The 22,644-nt window shown below is 41.1% G+C and overlaps 1 protein-coding gene across 2 annotated transcripts in view; it reads left to right on the forward strand.

The window, feature by feature from the left end:
* Positions 1-22,644, forward strand: part of FREM1 (FRAS1 related extracellular matrix 1) — a 375,258-nt gene that overhangs the window by 234,562 nt on the left and 118,052 nt on the right. For both annotated transcript variants that reach the window (XM_073572160.1, XM_073572161.1), the window contains exons 27-29: positions 2,382-2,526; positions 8,684-8,813; positions 10,705-10,777. In XM_073572160.1, the coding sequence (XP_073428261.1) occupies positions 2,382-2,526; positions 8,684-8,813; positions 10,705-10,777 (348 nt within the window). The remainder of the gene's footprint in view (positions 1-2,381; positions 2,527-8,683; positions 8,814-10,704; positions 10,778-22,644) is intronic.

The raw sequence follows: 22,644 nt of genomic DNA on the forward strand, positions 1-22,644 counted from the left end.
TTCTGCTATCTGCACCGGTCTTCTACAGCTTGTGATCTGCTGGGTCAATCCAGAATTTGCTCAGCGAGCCAGAGGTTACTACTCAATGCAAGTCAATGAGAAAAAGTATGGGGCCAGAACTAAGCTCTCATAAACTTACATTGAGATCTTGTGACCGTTATGTCTGACTTTTGGTCAGTCTTAAGATGCAATCACAGATTGGGCCCAAAGCGGCGTTGGGAACAGCTGAAACAGTGGTTGGTAAGTATATTTGTAATGACCAGGCTGAACGTTCCCTGCTCTCCACCCGCACACGGTGTCCGCAGCCGAAGGAATTATGACACGCACCGGTCTCGGGGATAACAGTTGCTTTTACTTCAGCAGGAACGGGAATTATAACTTGGAACAAATAAGGAACAGTCTCTCATGGGTAGTCCACAGCAATTACTGTTCACACTTAGATGCTGAGATGTGATTGGGGTCTGGAGTTTTAAGGGCACTGGACAGTGTCTTTTGGTAGTTTACAGAAGGAGGTGGCGCAGCAATTAGAGGTTACAGACCTGTGCTCGGGGTTAGCTCCACAGTGTGTCTTGGCACATGCACAAGTACTTATAGGTGAATGTAAAAACTGTGGTGAATCCAGAAAAACTTTAGAATGATGTCTGTATAGGTTAGAGAGGGAACTCAGGCTCTTAGGCCTGCAGGAGATCTTGAGGTAAAAACAGCCTCCACATGTGTTCTGCTCTCCCTGAAGGCATCCCTCAGAATAAAGAACATTCTAGACTTGCCTGGAAAACAGCTCCTTCCATTGACCATGTGACTAGGAGCTGGTCAATAGGAGACCGAATTCACATCTCAGATCCTTACAAAACAATAATTATGAGTCATTGTACACTTTCACTATTAGATGGCGCCAGAACACAGCAAATGAGAAATGCATTGCATCTAAAATGGAGGTGACTAGAAATGGAGAATTACAGCTCACAAATGCAGAGAATAATGTACAGGGGCAGTTAGAGAGTGAGCAGTAGTGTACAGAAGCCACTCACAATTCAGGATTACTTAAAGGGACGGACACACTCTAGACTGGGTCACTACATGTTACTAGGGTCAAGAAACTTAAATTAGTAGCACCACTCCAGCACTGAAATAAAAAAAAGCAATGCTGGAGTGGTGCTTTGCTTTGACAAATAACGTATCATCTTGTTAACTTGTCACAAGGTTACCTCACTTCAGAATATTAAAACACAACTCCAGAATTTTGTTTTTTTCATGTCAGTGTTGGAGTGTTGCCACTATTGTAAATTCCCTGATCATTGTATTATACTTGCCAGCCCTTATGCGCCATCTTGTGATTACAATGTCTGGCTGACCGGAAGTTAGAGGTAACATTCACAAGCATATGTAACTCTATAAGAGCCTTGTTCTGGCCTCGTTCCGGCTCTCACAGACTTACATTGAGTTGTGACCTCCGGCTCGCCCAGCAAACACTGGAGTGATCAAAAGTTCACAAACATCTGGGAACCGGTGGGAGCGGCACTGAGAACTGAAGAAGATGGCGGCTGGTAAGTACTAATAAAACTAGAGGCAGGGAACTTATATTAGATGCACCACTGCAGCACTGAAATAAAAACAAATGCTGGAGTGATTGTTTAATTTAGCATTGCACAAGTCATTGACTGATGTCAAGTTACACTTTTTTTGCGCCATGATCTACTAGTGTTGCATCAAGGTAGACATTGCTATATCTGTAATTAATTTTTAAATGTCTCCTATTGCCTAAAAAAATTAAAAAAAATATCCTCTCTCACCAACCACTGCACAGTGATTTGTCGAGTTGAAATTTTCATCCATGTTTGGTGGTCCAAAGACTTAATCACCAAGTTCAGGTAAGCGTCAGATCAGGCGTAGTGATGAGCGAGTATACTCGTTGTTCGGGATCCTCCGAGAATTTTGGCAAGCTCAGAGACTTAATTTTTTGTCGACGCAGCTGCATGACTTGTGGCTGATGGACAGCCTGAATACATGTGGGGATTCCCTAACAAACAGGCAATCCTCACATGTAATCAGCCTGTCCAGCAGCCGCAAATCATGCAGATGCGTCTACACAAACTAATTCACAGAGCACACCAAAATACTCGGAAGTCATCCGATCATGCTCGGGAAAACCCGAACAATGAGTATACTCGCTCATCACTAATCAGGAGCTACAGGGATCATACAGTAGAGGTAGAGTGTTATTACATTTTTTTTAGGCAGCTTAAAGCATTTAAACAATAATTTATCTTTCCTGCAAAGCCTCTTTAAATAAATTTGATGTTGGCTATTAAGCATTCCACGCAAAATTTAAGTTTTTCTGCATAAGAAAAATATAATACAATCTTTCATATTTGTCTTTCCAGGCAAATTTATTTCAGACCACTTCACGCAGAAGGATCTGAACATGAAGTCCTTACTATATATAATAAATCCATCAGTTAATGTCTATGAAGATTCAGTAGAGTTTGTAGTAACAGATCTATCTGGAAACAGAGCTGAACCTCAAAGGTAAGTAGATAAAAAACATTTCCATAAATACAGATTTGGTAAAGTCTACAGACACAGACATCCTATAGTATGTAAGGGACAGCATCCTCGATGGCCTAAGGCAGTAAAGCTTAGCTTCTTAGGTAGACCAGGGTTGTTGAGGAGTTAATGCCATTTTTTTATGGTGGTTCAGGATAGTAGCTTGATGGTCTATTTCTGTATATTGGTTAATGCCCAATATCTTTCTTGAAATTCTAGGTTCCATTCACGTGGGCATCAACATGGCCTTCAAGTTTAGTGTTCTGATAAGTGTCTGTTAGGTCCATCTGCCATTATCCTCTATTATTTTTATACTTCTGGCATTTAAGGGCATAAATAAAGTATATATTTACTATGGGTGCAGTGTACGACAAAGTGACATTTTGGCATGTTTTTGTACTAATCATAAGGCATTTTTTTTTAGCGTAAGGAATATTATAGTACTTTGTGCTACTGCGTATGCTCATAGAATGCATATGTTCAGCTATACATCATCAAAGCCAAAGCAGATGTATTCAAGCATAATATTTTTACACAGTTTTTCTTGGACTCCATCAGAAGCAAAGTAAAGACTTCTGTTAAAATGTTCTCATATATTTATTTCCAAAAATAATTTTAAAAAATTGTAATCTATCAAAATGGATGCCAAGTGTATGCAACTGTGTGCCCTTTTTTGATGGATCAATCCAAAAGAGCATTTTGTTGTCATATGGGTGCAGACAAGGTTACTTATCAGCAAAAGAAGAAAAAAAAAGTACTGACATTCAACCTTCGCTAGAACAGTAATGCTTCATAGAAAACTTTTTCTCACCGAATCCTTGGGATTTCATGTACTCACCAGTGAAAAAGTCTGTAAAGATATGTTTGAGAAATTGGAGGAAGGTGGCACTCACCTACCATTAAAAAATCCTTTATTGTATAACGTTTAAAACATGCGGGAGAATGATTTGAACACCTGGTGGTCGATGGCCGTTTTGCGCCTCCTGCTCTTCAATGGGACCTGTTGAAGAGCAGGAGGCACGAAACGGCAGTTATCCACCAGATATACTCATAATTCTCCCGAATCCATGTTTTAAACATTTATACAATAAAGGATCTTTTTTAAGGGACAGTGAGTGCTTTCTCACATTTTTTGGACATATCTGTGCAGATAAGGTTACGTTTATACAATATTTGTAAATGTTTGACTCTTTATATTTGAATAAAACATGTAGGGCCAAATTACTTGATTTTGCCCAATATTATATAGTGTAAAACATAAGGCTTGGCAGTCCTAAAATGAGTCAAATTTATCACAGTGGCTCATGCTAGATGAGAAATTTGGTGCTTCCTTAAAGGGAACCTGTCAAGTGAAAAAACACTATTAAACTGGAAGATATGGAGCTAATCTGTAGGTTAATAGTGTTCTGAACCTGCCCAGTGCCTTTACTTAGAGCCCCGCCTCTGGGAGGAAATGAACATCATTCCTCCCAATAACATTCAGGTTTTAGACACAGGGAGCGGCGCCGGGGCAGGGTCAGTCACCACTTTGTGTATAGAAAGAGGCAACTGTAAACACTCCCCCAGCAGTGACTGACAGCATCTCAGGATTAGAGTCTGCTGTCAATCAGTGCCAGGGGTGAGGTTACAGACGCTGTTCTCTATACACAGAGCGATGACTGATCCCGCCCCAGTGCCACTACTATGAATGAAAACTGAACAGTTCCTGCAGGAATAAAGTTAATTTCCTTTTGGCAGCGGGACTGCAAGTGTGGGCACTCGTCGGTTTCAGAACACTATTAACATGTAGATTAAACCCATATTTGCAGGTTAATAGCATTTTTTTTCGTGACCGATTCCCTTTAAACTCCTTTTTAAGTAAGCTTCAGTTATGCCAATTTGTGGAAAGATTTTGATGCACATTATCACATCATGCCGCAACCCGTTCCTCTGAAGGCATGAGCACTTGCTGGGGACCATGCTTGCACAGTGTACAGATAGAAGATCTCTTGCACTAAACAACCTCTCCAACCTAAGAAAAATCCTTAGGCTATGTGCCCACGTAGCGTTTAAATCCGGACACTGAAAACCGGACTCCTTCCTAGAAATTGCGCGTTTTTCCCCGCGTGATTTTACCGCGATTATGTTTGCGATTTTGCCGCGATTTCCACGTGCGATATTCAAGCACTTTCCAAGCGATTTGAAGCATCGCTTGGAAAGTGATTGACAGGTTGGTCAAACATAGTGTTTGACGAGGGTGACCAGGTTTTTACTATTGAGGCCGCCTATGCGGCCTCAATAGTAAAAGAAAGAATGTAAAAAATAATTAAAAAATAAAAAATCGGGGTATATTTACCTTCCGACGTCCCGCGCTGCCATCCCGGGCCTCAGCGTTCCCAGTAATGCCTTGCGAGACCTGTGATGACGTTGGTCTCGCGTTGCTATAGCGATCTCACGAGACCGCTAGAGTCACGCGAGACTGCGTCATTACAGGACCTTGCCGCAAGGCATTACTGGGAGCGCTGCGGCCCGGGAAGGCAGCGCGGGACGCCGGAAGGTATATATACCCCGATTTTTTTTTTTTTACAGGGGTATGGTACCCAGGACCTGGAGGACAGTCTCCTCTCCTCCACACCGTGGGTACCAACCGCACATGAGACGCTTAACTTCGTGCATGGTGGGCATAGCCACAGGCGGGAAGTAAGCGATTCTCATGCATTCCTATGGGTGCGGAATCGCGGCAATTCTTTGCAATTCCGCACAAAAGAATGAGCATGCTGCGATTTTTTCCGTGATGCGATTCCGCTGCGGAAAAAAGTGCAGCATTAGCACAGCATGTGCAGAATACCATAGGAATGCATGGGGGGCGTTCTGTACACGATTTTTAAACATTTTCGCAGCGTTTTCGCGCCAAAAATCGCTGCAAAAACGCTTAAAAATCGCATCGTGGGCACACAGCCTTAGGCTATCTTGGCCCAGGCAGTATTCTTCTTGCTTATAGCCTTGTCTATACTGTTGACTCCTGAAACCAGCAGTCCACACTCGCAATGTTAGAAGGAAGTACTAAATTACAATTCTGGCATTCATATTTTCACAGGAAAAATTGTAGTCTTTAGCTGTGCTGTTGCAAATGATTGCCAATTCAGATAATGGTAAATATGGTGGACATATATTAAAATAGCATCCTTGGCATCCAATTGCCCCATAGTAATCTGTGCATGTTGTCTAATATACAGTATCTATTTATTCATTTTACACACTTATATAGCGCCATTAATTCCACAGCGCTTTACAGACATTATCACTGTCGCCATTGGGGCTCACAATCCAGATTACTGATCAGTATCAGTCTTCAGAGTGTGGAAGGAATCCGGAGAACCTCGAGGAAATCACGCAAACATGGGGAAAACATGCAAACTCCCTTCCTGATTGTTAGGCAATCCCTGGTTGTCTAACAGCTGTGAGTCATGCAGCCGCAGGGACTTGAACATATTATTCCAGCAAGCCGAAGATACTCTATTAGCACCCGAGCATGCTCAGATAACACCTTATCAGAGCATGCTCTCTCATAACTATTCTTAATGACATTGTCGGTATTTTTGGGGTCCTTGTCTTGCTTTAGAATAAATTTGGAGCCAACCATACGCCTCCCTGATGGTATTGCATGATGATGCGTTTCTGTCTGTATGTCTTCCCTGCCGAGATTCTCCAAAAACTGTGTGAACATGTACCTAGAAGAATTGATGCTCTTTTGAAGGTAGAGGGTGGTCACACCAAATAACGATGATTTATATTTCTCCTTTATTCATTTACTTAGCATTATGTTAATTGATAAAAATAGACTATTAACTCTTCTATTTTCAAAAGCATTCTTACTTTTGCTGCATTTTTACACACCTGCCTACAACTTTTGCACACTACTGTAGGTCCAGATATCTTTTTTTTTACAATATATAAACCGTGGTGTGACTTAACCTTTGCACATTAGCATAAATGTAACTGATTAATATTACAAATTATACTTTACACCAGACAGCACGAAATCCTTTGACCTTTTTTGGCTACTTCATACTCATTGCAAAGTAATCTGAACATGGTAGATCAATGAGATTTAAGTATTATGTGATGTGCCTAATCTGTTAAATCCATCACTAAAAATAGACCTGTAAATTGTTTTAATATTTTCTGCATGCTGTGAAATCCGTATCCAGCTGAGATACTTAGCAATGCCACACGTCACCAGCAGATGTCCCTCTTGTCCTATGCTTCAGGGCTACCGTAGCGGAAAGGCATACCGCTGATTACTGATTTGTCTTCTAGACCTTTAATAAATACGTTTTTTTTACTGTAAAGTTTTAAATGTGAATGATACTTTAAAAATCCATGTCCTACTGTACATTTCCTGTTTTGTATGTACAAGGTTGCTCATTCATTGAGAATGGAAAAAAAAAAGAACTGAAAAATGCAAACAGAAATAATCATTTGTATCATACATAGTAAAAGTTTTTCCAAATACAAGATAAAGCATAAAGATTAAAATAAGTATGTTTATTAAAATATACGTGGCCTTGTTTATCCAGAAATGAAATATAAAAATAATTTGGGCCACTATATTGCTTGCGCATTTTTGTTAGTATTTTGCAGCAGTATTTGTAAGTTAAAATTAGGAGTTGTTCCAAAATCTGGAAGGGTTTACCTCTTTATTCCACATGTGCCAATGTTCCTCTACTGATTTTCAAGAAATCTAATACTGAAAACTCTTAGTAAGGCCCGATTCAGATGAGCGTATAAAAAAAATCCAATTTTCATCCATAAAATCTGTAGAATTCTCGTATATTGTCATCCGTGTTCCATCCATTTACCACCAGTGTGTGTACGTACAGTATGTCCAGATTTTACATCCATATGGCATCCATTTCTATACATAAGCAGAAAGTAAGATTTGCAAGACCCAATACAGTTTCCCATGTTAAAGATTGCAACGTATCTGTGGAAATTGAATGCTATACGGATGATCCATATCAGATCTGATTTTTTTTTTCCGCGCCCATAGACTCAAATAATTGAGTTTCATCTGAAAAACAGAAGATATTGGTGAATACTGCAAAATTTATTTTTCACACAGACATTCGATCCGTGGGGAAAAAAACAACATCTGAACAGTGCTATTCAATAACATTGGTCAGTGGACTGTTCATGCGATATCTGATTTCAACACGGATTGTACGACAAGTACCTAAACTTCATCTAGCAGAAAATAAAGCTGTCATCACTTTCATAAAGCATTTCTACACACATTGATAAACCATAGATAGATACTGTAGATAATAGATAGACAATAGATAGATAGATAGATAGATTGATAGATAATAGATAGATAGATAATAGATAGATAGATTGATAGATTGATAGATTGATAGATAATAGATAGATAGATAGATAATAGATAGATAGATAGATGAAGAATCAAAGCAGCACTTTTATTTTCTTCTATTTTCCTTCCTGGGAGGAGGGGATTTTTGGGAGCTGGGATGGGGTGAATTCTTTTTTTGTGTAATTTTCAGACAGGTATTGTAAAACAAATTTTTGAGTAAAAAGTATAAAAAAAGAATCAAAGCATCGTTAGTTCTGACACTCCTGTGGATGCAAATCCCTTCGTCATGAGCCAACAATCATCCGCACAGATATCCAAAGAAAGCTGGCAGGACCCCAATAGTTTTCAACACATTAAATCAAGTTTGAATGAGCCATGTGAACAATGGCAAAGTTTCAGCACAAATGAACGCTAGTCAGACTTGACAAAGGCTCATTTGAGGCGAAAAGTTGCTGCAGTTCACATCGGCCACTGAAAATTGGTTAAACGTATTGAAAAATGTTGCCGCCTGCTTTTTTATTGGCTCGATAACTACAGAGATAGATAAAAAGGCCAAATGTTGGACGGACGTGTCACTGCTGGGTGAATACGAGGCCTGACTTTCAGCTATTTTGGAGTGCTATGGTTTGGATTATTATTAATGTGGAACCAGGCTGTAGAGTGTTGCTTCCTCTCAGCATTATACATGTATAGATAGATACAGACACACAGATATGTGGATAGCTATATACAGATCCGTCAGCATGAGCAATAATCACCTCACTGGGTTCTTTTCATGTTTTGCAGCTTGGAAATAAAATGGTGTCGCATTGAGTTGCTCCAGGCCATGTATGAGGTGTGTGAGACAGAAGCCCTGGTGTCTTTGAAGATAACCCGCGGGGGTTACTCAGCAGACTCAGCTTTTATTTCAGTACAGGTAACAGACGAGAGCTCATTCCTCTGCTGATACGCCATGCACACTCGGGCTGCACGCTCCCATCGCGTGGTTAAGCATTCTCTTTGGTGAATGCCTCATAGAGTTGATTAAAACGATATAGAAGCTTATTGATAGGAAAACTTTTAGGTCATGGTCATGATTAAAAAAGAAAAAAATGTGTATAAACTGCAGCATTTTTTACAGCCATTTCAGAAAATTTTATAAAAATAATGCAGACTTGTCTCAATTTTGGTGCGCTGCACCAGCAAGGTGTGCACACAGCCTAGACGTTCCCCCAACGTTCCCCTGCCTAATTTATCACTGCATCACCTCACCTTCAAGAGGGTTTTTCAGCATATAGTCTGGCGAGCTGCTGAGATATGATATGGAAATGCAGGCCTTAAATGTCCTGTTCTGTGAATTCTCTGGGAATTAAGGCCTAAATAAGGTCCATCCTATCAGTATAACGTGACCCAATAAGGCAAAGTACGTACCGGACAATGGACACTGCATTGTTGAAACATTTTCTCCTCCTTCACATCTAGAAAACCTCAAAATATCCAAGCACCTGTAGGAGAGATGGCCAATAGCTGCCATGTTCGATTCAGGACTATTATACTACGCCCAAAAAAAACAATTTGGACCACAAGAGTATAGAGAAACTGATATTATCTTTATAAATGAATAATAAAACCATTATATAAAAATGGGAGAATTGCAATAAGGAAACCATTAAATTGTTTTATAGGATTTAGGGCTCATGGAGGCGAGCTTATAAATCAGACGTGTGCTGTCTGATATTTGATCTGCACACGGACCCATGTTATTCAATAAGGCTGTTCATATGAATGATTCTCCTCTCGGTCTGACAGTGTTTGAGAGGAATAATTGCAGCTTGCACTAATTTGGATTGATTTATGGACTCACGATATTCGGAAGAGTACACAGAGCTCCACTCAGAGCCAGTCATGTCTGTGATTGTCACAAGCCCATCTGCAGCCGGTCTAAAACTGCTTGTACAGGGGTTAAAATTACATTGCAAACTACTCCTAACCATCCAGGTTATATATTATGTGCATACATCAGCACTAGGGTAGGAATATGGGGTAATAGTGAGAAAATTGGGGTAAAACGTATAAATAACTGCCCTAGTGCTCTATTAGGTAAGTAGTGAGCCCCCTCTATCAGATACTAAACAGTGGACACAAGTGAACTACTAATGGGGATAGTCAAGGTAAAACAATCAGAAGAACAAAATAGTAGCTAAAATGTCAATGTGGTAGTGAAACAACCAGATGCACATTTCACCTAGTTTGCTCATGGGGGAATATCTGACATATGCCCAAACTGCAAGAATTTGATTAACTTTATCATATATTCCCCAATGATCAAGCTAGGCGAAACGTCCATTGGGGTGTTTCACCATCACAGGCTCTGAATCGATTCTCTGACTACTATTTTGTATTTGTTATCATTTTGCTAGCATTAACCTATCTCCTGTGCTAGGTGACTCGTCCATACTGTTTAGTATGTGATAGATGAGGCTCACTGCTTACGTTATAGGGCATTGGGCCATTTGTATTTCCCCCACTAGTTTTCATAGTCACCTACCTTAGGACAGGAATAGTTTGCAATGTAATTTAATCTTCTGTATATGTATGCATTATTTATTCTATACAACTCTTTAGTGGTTATTTTTGTTATTCGGTAAAGATAAGATCATTTGTATATATTTTTGTTGTCCAAAATGTTTTTAGTCCAACTCATCCTCTTCTAGTCTACTATCCAGTAAATACAAATCCTTGTAGAAGTTGCATGATTATTACCCAGCACACAAGGCAAGTAAGGAAAAACAATAAAAGTAGAACTAATTCTGTGTTTTCATTTAAAGGTGAATGGAGTAAGTGCCGTAGATGGAAAAGATTTTTCTACAAGTCCTTCAAGACTTATCCAGTTCGATCCAGGTACAATTTTCTTCATTAGCCACTCTGAGGGCATATTTCTAATCTAATCTTCCAAATTATAGTGGGGAAAATAAGTATTTGATACACTGCCGATTTTGCAAGTTTTTCCATCTACAAAGAATGGAGAGGTCTGTAATAAAAAACAAAAAACCGCATTGTATGCTTTTTACAAAAATAATTTGCATTTTATTGAATGAAATAAGTATTTGATACAATAGAAAAACAGAACTCAATATTTGGTACAAAAACCTTTGCAATTACAGAGGTCAGACATTTCCTGTAGTTCTTGACCAAGTTTGCACACGTTGCAGCAGGGATTTTGGCCCACTCCTCCATACAGATCTTCTCCAGATCTTTCAGGTTTTGGGGCTGTTGCTGAGCAACATTTAGTTTCATCTTTCTTCCTCCAAAGATTTTCCATTAGGTTCAGGTCTGGAGACTGTCTAGGCCACTCCAGGACCTTGAAATGCTTCTTATGGAGCCATTCCTTAGTTGCACTGGCTATGTGTTTCAGGTCATTGTCATTCTGAAAGACCCAGCATCTTCAATGCTCTTACTTAGAGAAGGAGGTTGTTGGCCAAAATCTTATGATACATGACTCATCCATCCTCCCTTCAATACAGTGCAGGCGTCTTGTCCCCTTTGCAGAAAAGTACTCCTAAAGTGTGATGTTTCTCCCACCGTGCTTCACAGTGGGAACGATTTTCCTAGGATTGTACTCATCCTTCTTCTTCCTCCAAACACGGCAAGTGGAGTTGATACCAAAAAGTTCTATTTTGGTCTCATCTGACCACATTACCTTCTCCCATGCCTCACCTGTATCATCCAGATGATCATTGGCAAATTTCCAATGGGCCTGGACATGTGTTGGCATGAGTAGGGGAACTTGACGTGCCCTGCAGGATTTTAATCCATGACGGCGTAGAGTGCTAATAATGAAAATGTTTGACACTGTGTTCCCAGATCACTTAATGTCATTGATTTATTCCTCCCATGTAGTTCTGGGCTGATTCCAGACCTTACTCAGAATCATCCTTACCCCACGAGGTGACACCTCACATGGAGCCCCACACCGAGGAAGTCATCTTCTGTTCATTTCAATCTTCTAATAATTGTGCCAACAGTTGTTGCTTTCTCACCAAGCTGCTTTCCTATTATCATGTAGCCAATCTCAGCCTTGTGCAGGTCTACAATTTTGTCACTGGTGTCCTTAGACAGCTTTTTGGTCTTGGCCATGGTGGAGAGGTTGGAGTGTGATTGATTGAGTGTGTGGACAGGGGTCATTTATACAGGTAACACAATCAAATAGGCGCAATTAATGCAGGTAATGAGTGCAGAGTAGCAGGAATTCTAAAAGGAAAACTAACAGGCCTGTGAGAGCCAGAATTCTTCCTGGTTGGTAGGAGATCAAATACTTATTTCATGCAATAAAATGCAATTTAATTATTTAAAAATCATACAATGTGATTTTCTGGTTTTTATTTTTAGATTCTGTCTCTCACAGTTGAAGTGTACCTACTAGTGATGAGCAAGTATACTCGTTGCTCGGGTTTTCCCTAGCATGCTTGGGTGTCCTCCGAGTATTTTGGCGTGCACGAAGATTTAGTTTTTGTCGCCTCAGCTGCATGATTTGCACATCCAAATATTCGGAGGTCACCCGAGCATGCTTGGAAAAACGAGTATTCTCGCTCATCACTAGTACCTACAATAAAAATTACAGACCTCTCCAATCTTTGTAAATGGGAAAACTTGCAAAATCGGCAGTGTATCAAATACTTATTTTCCCCACTTTATATACAGTATAAAAGTATACATTTTCATAGGTATCTGTAAAAAATATTTGTACAATGTGATGTATGAGGCCACAATAATAATCTGTTACAGCAAAATGACAAAATACAGAAGTCAGAGGCTCCGGAACTTCCTTATGAAAGGTTGAGGGTGTTTCATATCAATTAATCAATGGTGAAATATGAATTTCCCCCCCAATTCTTCAAAAGTAGATGCTGCAGCATTTGCATTGTGGACTATAAGGAAAAGTACCACTTACTTAACAAAATTAGGATTCAGCTGAGAGTCACATTATTTGTAAAACTTTATATTAATATATTGTTTATAATATGGTCACAGATCCTCTCAGATGCCTATGATACTTTTGCGTCATTAAAGGGTTTATCACCTAACTTTAGCCCAAAGGCTCAGTGATGTATGAAAAAACAAAGTGAGCTTTACTCACCATCCCCGGATCCAGAGTTGTGTCTCTGTCACTTGCACAGTCTTTGTTGCTTGCCTGCAGCAATGACATTATGTCTATAGCGCTACAGGCAGTCGTTGAGCTGAGTGGCTCTGCCGTCTAAACCTGTGAGCAAAAGTAAAGCTCAGTTTGTTTTTTCTTATACACCACTGAGCCTATGGGTCCCCTGCCCCCTGTCTCATACTCACCTGTTCGCCCTGTGAAAAATGACCTACTTTCAGCTCCAGTGTTTCATGGAGCTGCATGGAGGTCACTTTTCAATAACGGTCTATGAGAGCCTCGTTCTCACTCTCATAGACTAGTATTGAGAGTGTGTGACCTAGCTTCTGACTTCCAGCCAGACAGAAGCTACTGGCACAAGACGGCGCAAGAGCATCGGAGCGACACCGAGAAAACTGTGAAGACGCCGGAGGGTGACTATATAACCGAGGACAGAGAGCTTAGATTTAAAGCACCATTCCAGTGATAAAAACAAACAGAAGCAGGAGTGGTGCTTTAAAGTTAGTCGAAAGAGGATAACTCCTTTAAATACATGGCCAGAGAGCGGCCTAAAATGAAGCCTAAAGTGGTCATCCTCCATTCTACATAAGTTGTCTAAAATGAAGACTTTTTGAAACATTGGGTGGTCATGGTGGAGACGGTGGGCTTCAAATGTCTAAGGCCTCTTTCACACTTCAGTTTTTTGTGTCAGTTAAAATCCGTCAAAAGGACGGATAGCGGATCCGTTTTAGTACTGATGACAACGGATGCCACCCGTCCGTTTTTTTGACGGATCCGCCAAATGAAGAATTTTAAAGGAATCGCAGCCTGGAAAAAAGGAGAGAGAGAGGAGAGAGAGAGAGGAGAGAGAGAGAGGAGAGAGAGGAGAGAGAGAGAGGAGAGAGGAGAGAGAGAGAGAGAGAGAATAATTTTTTTGTCCGGCACCCAGACAGAATTTCGGGTTAAATCAGTGTCTGGAGGATCCACCGGACAAAAAAACGTTGCAAGCTCCGTTTTGAAATCTTTGAGGATGGTGACGGACAGCAACATTTTGGTGGATCCGCACAAAAATGGATGCAACGGACGGCAATCCGTCAAGATCCGCCAATAATGAAAGTCAATGGGGAAAAAAACGGATCCTCAAAGAAAAATGACGGATCCGTTTTTTTACCAAATCGACGGATCTTGACTGATTGTCAAAAACGGAAGTGTGAAGGAGGCCTAACAAAGCAGGGCATAAGTTATTCTGTAAATGTGCACATCCTCTTGGAAGTGAAGACTACAGTTATTGTTCATGAATGTGAACCAGAGACTTAAAACAGTTTGGGAACTGTTAGAAACATAATAATATACTTATCTTATGCCTGCAAATTTATGTGGAAGCCCTTGTTTATCTAAACAGCAGGGGACTAATGAGCTAAAACAAAGCATTATCTTACTTACATTATACTTAATGAATTAGTGGTGAAACCTAGTGATTTGCGGAAAGGATTTGGCATGTTTTAGCATTTCTCAAAGTTGAGAGCCTTTGCTTTTGCCTGCCAACAGATAGACTTTCTGTTCACTTCTCAAGACAGAATTATCACTTTGGCTGTTGCACAGTTACTTTTACTAGAGGCGTACGTTTATAGTAATAAAATTGGCAGAACCATGTAATTACTGACGTGTCATAGGGGGTTTAAGATTATTTTAATAGGTATTCATTAATTTATGTGCAGAATGTAATATTTTCAAATAGTGACTTGTCATTAAGAATCATTATTTCTTACTTCCAGAGGAATATGATTTAATCCCACTTAAGGGCACAGATCCTTTTAAAACGATTGCAGCTTCCTATTAATGTTTTAATTATGGCAAGCACTGATTTGGAAAACCATGAAACACTTCGGGGAAGAGATCTGGACTTTACTGACATTGGGCCTCGCAATATAAGCACTGAGTTAGGCGCCACATGTCAGATTGGGCATGTGCCTGTGAAGTGTTTGCCGGCTGATCTGGGCAGGTTCCCCTGCTGGGATTTCGGGTAATGCAGGTCGGGCAGCTGAGGCAGAGTCTGTGCCCATCAGTTATTCACAGAGCAAAGGCAGTGAGAAATAACTGCTGCTTGTGAGGTAAAGGGAGCCCAGCAGCAGGTTTTTAGACCCAAAAGTAACATCATCACAGTAAAGTACCCATAGTGATGATTACTTCCAAACCTTTATATTGCAAATCTGTGTCCCGATTGTCTTGTCATTGGCAACTTCTTATACAAATGAGCTTGTAAGTGCAGTGTCTTGGTCTGCGCTTACAGCTCTCCGTATTATCTAGCCTCTCTCTCCTCCTGGTGCCAGCCTCTTGAAAATGATTGACAGGTCACGCTTCTCTGTGACCTTCTTCCTTGTCTGACATATCGCACAGGCGCTGTCATTCTGGGGGTGACACATGCACAGTAACATCCTAATAAGATTGCAAGAGCTGGAATACTCATCAGCTCACATGCCATCCTGGGCGAGATGTCAGTCTCTTTGACCTGCTCCCCCACCTGAGACCTTGCACAGGTGCCATCATTGCCAGGGGCAGAGTGGAATGACTAAAGGGAAGATTGACTTGTCACTCATTGGAGAAGGCCAGCACCAGGAGGACAAAGAAGCTGGGTTCCTTTTAAGAGCAGAGTGCTGTTGGGAAAGTTAGACTTTAGCTATTTTAGGCCTGTTTCACACTTTCGTTTTTGACCATCAGTCAAAATCCGCCGTTTTTGCAAAAAAAACGGATCCGCCATTTTTTTTTGGCGGATCCGTTTTTTTCCCCATTGATTTGCATTACCGGCGGATCTTGACGGATGGCCATCCGTTGGATCCGTTTTTTTGCGGATCCGTCAATTTTTTGGCGTCCGCCAAGATGCCTGGACGGACCATGTAACTTTTTTTGTGCTGCAGGATCCGCATTTTTATAGTGCGCATGCCCGGAGGAATGAAGTCAGGCGGAAACTTAACCCTGAAATAATTTCTGGCGGACAGAGAAAACTTCTCTCTCTCTCTCCGGTCAGCGGTTCCTTTATTCGGCGGATCCGTCAAAAAAAATGGTCCGGTGGCTTCCGTTCACATCAGTTAACAACGGATCCGCTTTCCGCCATTTTGGCGGATTTTAACTGACACAAAAAAACTGATGTGTGAAACAGGCCTAAATCCTTTAGTGATGGGAACTCTGCTGTCCTCCTAACAGTAGAAGACTGATGAGGGTTCCATATGCTAAGTCCAGATGGAAAAACAAAGGCACATGGGAAGCAGTCCAAAATAAGTTGAAAAAGACCAAAAAGGTGTGAGGCTGCATGTGTCACCCCCAGAGACTTTAAAGCCCACTAGAAGAAAATCCATGCCTGCTCATCATTAAGACACATAGAAAATGATGAAAGGGACTATGCATTCAAATTGCATGTTTCATGCCAGAGTCCTGTATGTGAGAAGTGACCCCTGTCTCTAGGTTGCTGAGTGTTTTTTCAAGAACTCAAGGGACTGGCTAGCACTCCAAGTGTGCAGCTGTGGGTGACTCAAGAAGTGAAAAAAAGTATGACCAGGGTGAGGCAGGTAAAGTGAGGAGTCATTCATGTGAAAGGAGTCCAAGACAGGTGGCGAGGAGTTTCTTGGCATGGTGCTATTTGTGAGGCCTAACAGGTTGGGGAGAGAAGCTTCCACTTGTTCGAAAAACGTTCACCAACCTCATTCGGCACGAACCTTGCACATTCGGATTCGTGTTCGGATTCCCGAGCATTTTCCTAAAATTCTGCAAACTTTGTGCACAGTTCTGTTAATGATCGCATTTCCACTAATGCTTTTGTGTGTTGAGATTCCAGCTTCCAATTAGGGCACAGAAACCATCCACAATGTACAGACACAAGGGATTGTGTCATTGGCTGCCAAAGTCACATGTCCCTCTCCATATAAAAAGCCGACATATGGCTTCGGGGCCATTTTGTAAGTGTAACATCACTGAGAGGCTGCTGCTGCTGCAAGTAGTCAGATAGTTAGCTAGGCGTTTTATTCTCAACTAGTTCAGATAGACAGGATCCTGTGTCAAATCGACCTTTCAGCATATAAATCTGGAGTTCTAATTCTAAGTCGCCACTTCAGCATATAAATCCTTTGTGCTAATTGTTTGGTCCTGCCACCAGTCCACATATCAGCATCAAATCCTTTGTGCAAAATGAGTGGTCCAGTCACCAGTACATATTTCAGCATGTAAATCTTTTGTGCTAATTCTGGGGTTCAGTCATACTGTCTCAGCAAATAAATACTGATTGTTAATTTATTGACAGGTGACTGACAGGTCTGGGCCTAGGGTTGTGAAACAACTGGTTAAAAGAGGGGAAGGGTACATCCAACATGAGTGGTAAAAAACGAGGTGGTGGAAGGGGAAATAGGCATGTATTCGAGGTGTATGTGGAGTAGGTGGTAATGTTACTAAAAGCTCTACTGAACAAACACTGGCTCGTCCTATCTAAAGACAAATGACAACTTCTGTTACTGGAGCACCATTATACTATTTCTACTCTGGGGAAATTGATGCCACTTTAGTGGTGTGTGCCAATAATTTTTTTGAAATGTGGAGACACCAAGTTGTATCTCTATCTAATGAAGTAATGTAATTGAAGGAAAGACACAGACTCCTTTATTTGAAAGAAACACTCCCCACCCTCTTTAACCTATTTATTAGTGTAAAATTAAAAAAACACTATATTCCTCACCTGTCTGACGATAATCCATTAGTCCTACGCCGTAATCTATCTGTGCTTCATCTGGATGCCTTTGCTGAACAGTGTCATGATGTGACAATTCAGCCTAGCATCCAGGAAACACTGAGCTGAGCCCCAGAGCGCAGCTTCAGTGACCTGCAGTGACATCATTGAAGTTACCGCAGGTCACTGAAGCTGCATTTCCCACAACAGCTCATTTTGAGCGGCCCGATGAACTGCGGTGACCTTCATGAGATCACCACTAGCACTGTGAGAAATTTCTCACAGTGCTAGAGGTAATGTAATGAAGGTTACCGCAGTTTATCAGCTGGCTCACTGTGAATTAGGTGTGGGAACAGCTGGCAGTGACGAGGAGTAACCTCAATGACGTTACCGCTCGACACTGAAGCTGCACCACAAGATCAGCTCAGTTTGTCCTGATTCATGGCTGAGCATTCGCATCATACCACTGCTCAGTCATGTAAATCAGATGTAGCAGAGCTGGACTTCTTCATGGGACAAATGGATTTTCATCGGACAGGTGAGGAATATAATTTTTTATTATATTCATTTTTGTACTAATAGATGGGGAAAATGAGGGCAACGTGTGTTTATTTCAATTAAAGGACTTTATTCTTGCTGTTTCTGTTTTACAATGTGACTATGGGGTTACTAAAGGGGCCGTCTTATAGACACCTCTCAATTACTAACCCATAGGCTTGATGCCAGCTGACAATACAAATGTGACATAAACCTCAACCCCTTTAACCCACTTGCCACCACACCAGGCCACGTGGGAAGAGTGAGGCTAAGTGCCAGATTTGGAGCATCTTACGGATGCGCAACTTCTGGGGCTCCTGAGGGCTGATGTTGGCAGCCTGGAAGGGGGGGGCAATATCCCTGGCCCTTCCCTGTCTAACATTAACCCACAGCTAACTGTTTAGCCTTTGCTGGTTAATATTTAAAGGGGGACACTGTAATTTTTTTCTGGGATCCCTCATGAACTAACCAGTAAAGGCTAAGCAAACAGCTGTGAGCTGTTATTAATGGCCTGGGAACCTTTTGGGATATTGACCCCTTTCCCAGATTAGTAATAATATCCAACAGCCATTGGCTTTCCCTATGCTGGTTATCAAAATTACATGAGAGCCCACGCCAATTCTTTTATGTAATTTTTAATTTTACACACAATGTACACAGTGGGTCAATGATCAGAGCTGTCTTCATCACCCGGTGCCTCAGAACAGTATTGTACTGCTTTTTCCCAGGTGCCAGTACGTGTCACACTGATGACACATGCATGTCATCCATGTACATGTGAGACGTTTTGAGGCCCGTGCTAATGATAAAAAACAGACACGTCTGCGGATTTTTCATACGGATCGTGTGCACCACCATTGAATACATGAGTGTGTGTGTGTGTCCGTTTTTAGAGTCCTTAAAGAAAGGACCGTATATGGACATGAAAATGGACTTGTGAAGAGGGCCTTGAAGTGATTTGCCTCTCTGTAAGAAGCATTATGCATATGTGCCTGAAACTGAGCAGGATTAGTGCTCAATCTAAGTGAGATTTCATGATCTGTATTTATCTTCTATTTGCCACATTTTAGTAAACTTTACATTGTTCTATTTTAAACCAGGTGCTGTTCGCTAGTCCTTGCTGCAACATACCTCTGTGGGGTGGTTACTTCTGAGACCCTTGAATAGCTTAATCATTTTTATTGAGGTTTCAATAAGTGCCAAATGTTTAATAATTTAGGAAGGTCTCTCTCAAACACTATGTGACAGCATGCTAGTCCCAAATGGGGCTGTTAGAACTGTATGCCAGTGGGACGGCTGGAGAGCCAGATGTAACACTGTAATGTTCAATTTCCATCACATAAAAAGACATCCAAGCAGATTGATTGGTAATTGGTCCAGTTAAACTGATTTTCTTCTACTAATAAAATGTTGGGGTTTTTTCAACTCTATACTTCTAGTATGTATTTGATGGGAAATACGGTATCTGACATGATGTGGAAATGTTTCTGTTTATATTTCTTAAACTTATATTTGTACTTATGTTTGCATGGCTATTTTATTACATATGTTAATTCATAGATATAAGTAATCCATAAAACTTTATGACCAAATGCTACTAGCTAATATGGCAACATAATACGAGCGATAAAAGAAACCCAAAACCCCTCCTTGTTTGTTTCCCATTGAGCTGACTGCCAGTCAGCATGACATTGGCAATGACGCCTCATCAACAGAACATCCCGTAAGAGGAACACCTGCTTTATTGATGTGAGGTCACCAGCAGGAGAAGTTTGTGACCATTCTGAGCCAGCAGAGATCCACGTTGGGCAGAATTCTTAGTCCCATAATAAAAAAAATACACAAGTCCCGGATAACACCATTAATGTTGGAAATGAAGCCGAACTTTACCATGAGAGAGGCCAGGGAAAATGTGACAGCATCCTTTTCTCCTTCAGTTTTGCACAGTTTATTTAGTGTACTGTTGTTAAAAGAGACTCTTACATTATAGCATTTGTTGATGAAGTAGAAGATCAAAGTTTCTTTTATCAGGAAATATAACTTGTATGTTAGTCATATAAATCTCCACTCATACTTGGCCCAGAGGTCCAGAAGATGCAGTCCTTCTAAGTGACTGATAGCCATATCTATATGGTTTTCTACATAGGGAAAGCTGAAAGGATTGTCCAATGGACTTCTAAGCCAATAATGAGCAGGTATTTAAATAAATAACATACAAGTTATAATTAACATTTTCCCATTATATATTTTTGCGAGAATATTGGATAGCATTTTCATTGCGCCAATTCCCTTTTAAGCTGCTACGCTCCCTCTGCGGTTGTGGCTGCAACTAGCCAACATGTTATCTTTAGAATACATGTCTAGGTAGGTTATTTGGCACACAGTTCGCTGACAGCTCAAATGAAAATGCTGCAATTTTTCTGAATATAACATCAAAAACCACAGGCATATATAGACAGCCCAGGGCAATACGGGTATATTAAACAAATGTTAAATTTTATTTTAGGATTTAACTAAGAGCAGTAAAAAAACAGAGTGCTGTTGATAAAGTGCAGGGATATATAGTTTACCAATACCAGTCCAGTATAAATATTACAAATAGTGTTGTTAGTGGTGTCCTATAAATATAAATTAGGTATGTAAACACCTCTCTGCTATTCAATTGGTATAAATACAGCATATGAAGGCAAATATAAAGCAACAATCTGCTATCTCATTAATCCATCATTACTAGTGTTGAGCTTTCCGATACCGCAAGTATCGGGTATCGGCCGATATTAGCTGTATCGGAATTCCGATACTGACTTCCGATACTTTTTTCATATCAGATACCGGAATCGGAAGTTCCCATAATGCTATCAGCCCGCTCGCTTTGATTCAGCCAATGGGAATCCTCAGAAGTGTGGGCACATCCTGTTAGGCATGTAGGCATCTTAACTATTGGCATGGCTGTGATTGGCTGCTGAAATGATGTCATGATGCACTATAAAAGCCACTGCCGCCGCCATTTCTGGTCACTCTGCTGTGAATTCAGTTAGGGACAGGCTGCTGTTGAAGACTGTGAGGGACAGTTAGAAATAGCGATTCTCAAAACAATATTGTGCTTTACCCAGGCTACATAAACCACCACTGTAGCTTGCTTTTCCCTAGCAGCAGTGTTCACAGCTGTCAGCAAGGGCTGTGTGAGTGCAGCTCATGCTGTGGAGTGGGTCCTGCAGCCACCTCTGGTTGTAGGCCGCCAGTGTGCCTCACTGCTGCCTCATACATATTTTTCTTTTTGAGCTGCTTATTTTTAAAAAATTCTATCTAGTGTGCTTCCATCCGTATCCATATACGTTGGTTGCAAACACTAGTAGTAGACAGCGGAGCCTTTCTGCAGCCTTTCAGTGCTAGTGCCCACTTAGCTGCACTGTTCTCGGCTGTCTGAGAGGTCTCTGACTGTGTGTGAGTGCAGCTCACGCTGAGTAGTGTGTCCTGCAGCTACGTCTGGTTGTAGGCCGCTCAGCGTGTCACTGCCTCACATATTTTTCTTTTATTGCAGCTCATTTTTTCTCCTATTAGTGTGCATCCATCCGTATCCATATACAGTGGTTGCAAACACTCTAGGAGTACACAGCGGAGCCTTTCTGCAGCCTGTCAGTGCTAGTGCCCACTTAGCTGCACTCTTCACGGCTGTCTGAGAGGTCTCTGACTGTGTGTGAGTGCAGCTCATGCTGAGTAGTGTGTCCTGCAGCTATGTCTGGTTGTAGGCTGCTCAGCGTGCGTCACTGCCTCACACATATTTTGCTTTAATTGCAGCTCATTTTTTCTTCTCCTATTAGTGTGCATCCATCCGTATCCATCTACATTGGTTGGTTGCAAACACTATATAGGAGTAGATAGAGGAGCCTTTTTTCTGGCTTGTGCCCTTCAGCTGCAGCCAGATTAGTATTACCCAATTTTTTTGGAGCCTCATCTTTTGCATTGTAGGTTACCTGCATGCATTGTAATAGCTCCAGAAAATTGGTGATACTCTGACTTTAAAATCTTTGGTCACATCCTTTTAGTTTTTTTTCACCCCCAAAAAAACAACAAAGTTCACCAAACACTACATTTGAAAGTTGTGTAGGCCACATTAGCTCCCATTAAAGTGTAGTCGACACACACACTTCATAAAATTAATGTTTCTTATACCTGTAACCAGCTGTTCAGGAATAAGCACACTAAGGCCCCCCTTTGTACTTTTCTGCCTATCTTTCTCAGTCTAGCAAGATGAAGAAGGCAGGGAGTAAGGCACGTGGCCGTGGGCGTGGAGTTTCAGCAGGGAGAGGACGTGGGGATTCTGCAGGGAGAGGACATGGGGATTCTGTGCCTGCTGTTGGCACCAGTGAGTCAGCATCCCCCAGT

This window comes from Dendrobates tinctorius, unplaced genomic scaffold (assembly GCF_039654945.1).
Source record: "Dendrobates tinctorius isolate UK_male_01 unplaced genomic scaffold, ASM3965494v1 ptg000031l, whole genome shotgun sequence".
NCBI classification, from domain to species: domain Eukaryota; kingdom Metazoa; phylum Chordata; class Amphibia; order Anura; family Dendrobatidae; genus Dendrobates; species Dendrobates tinctorius.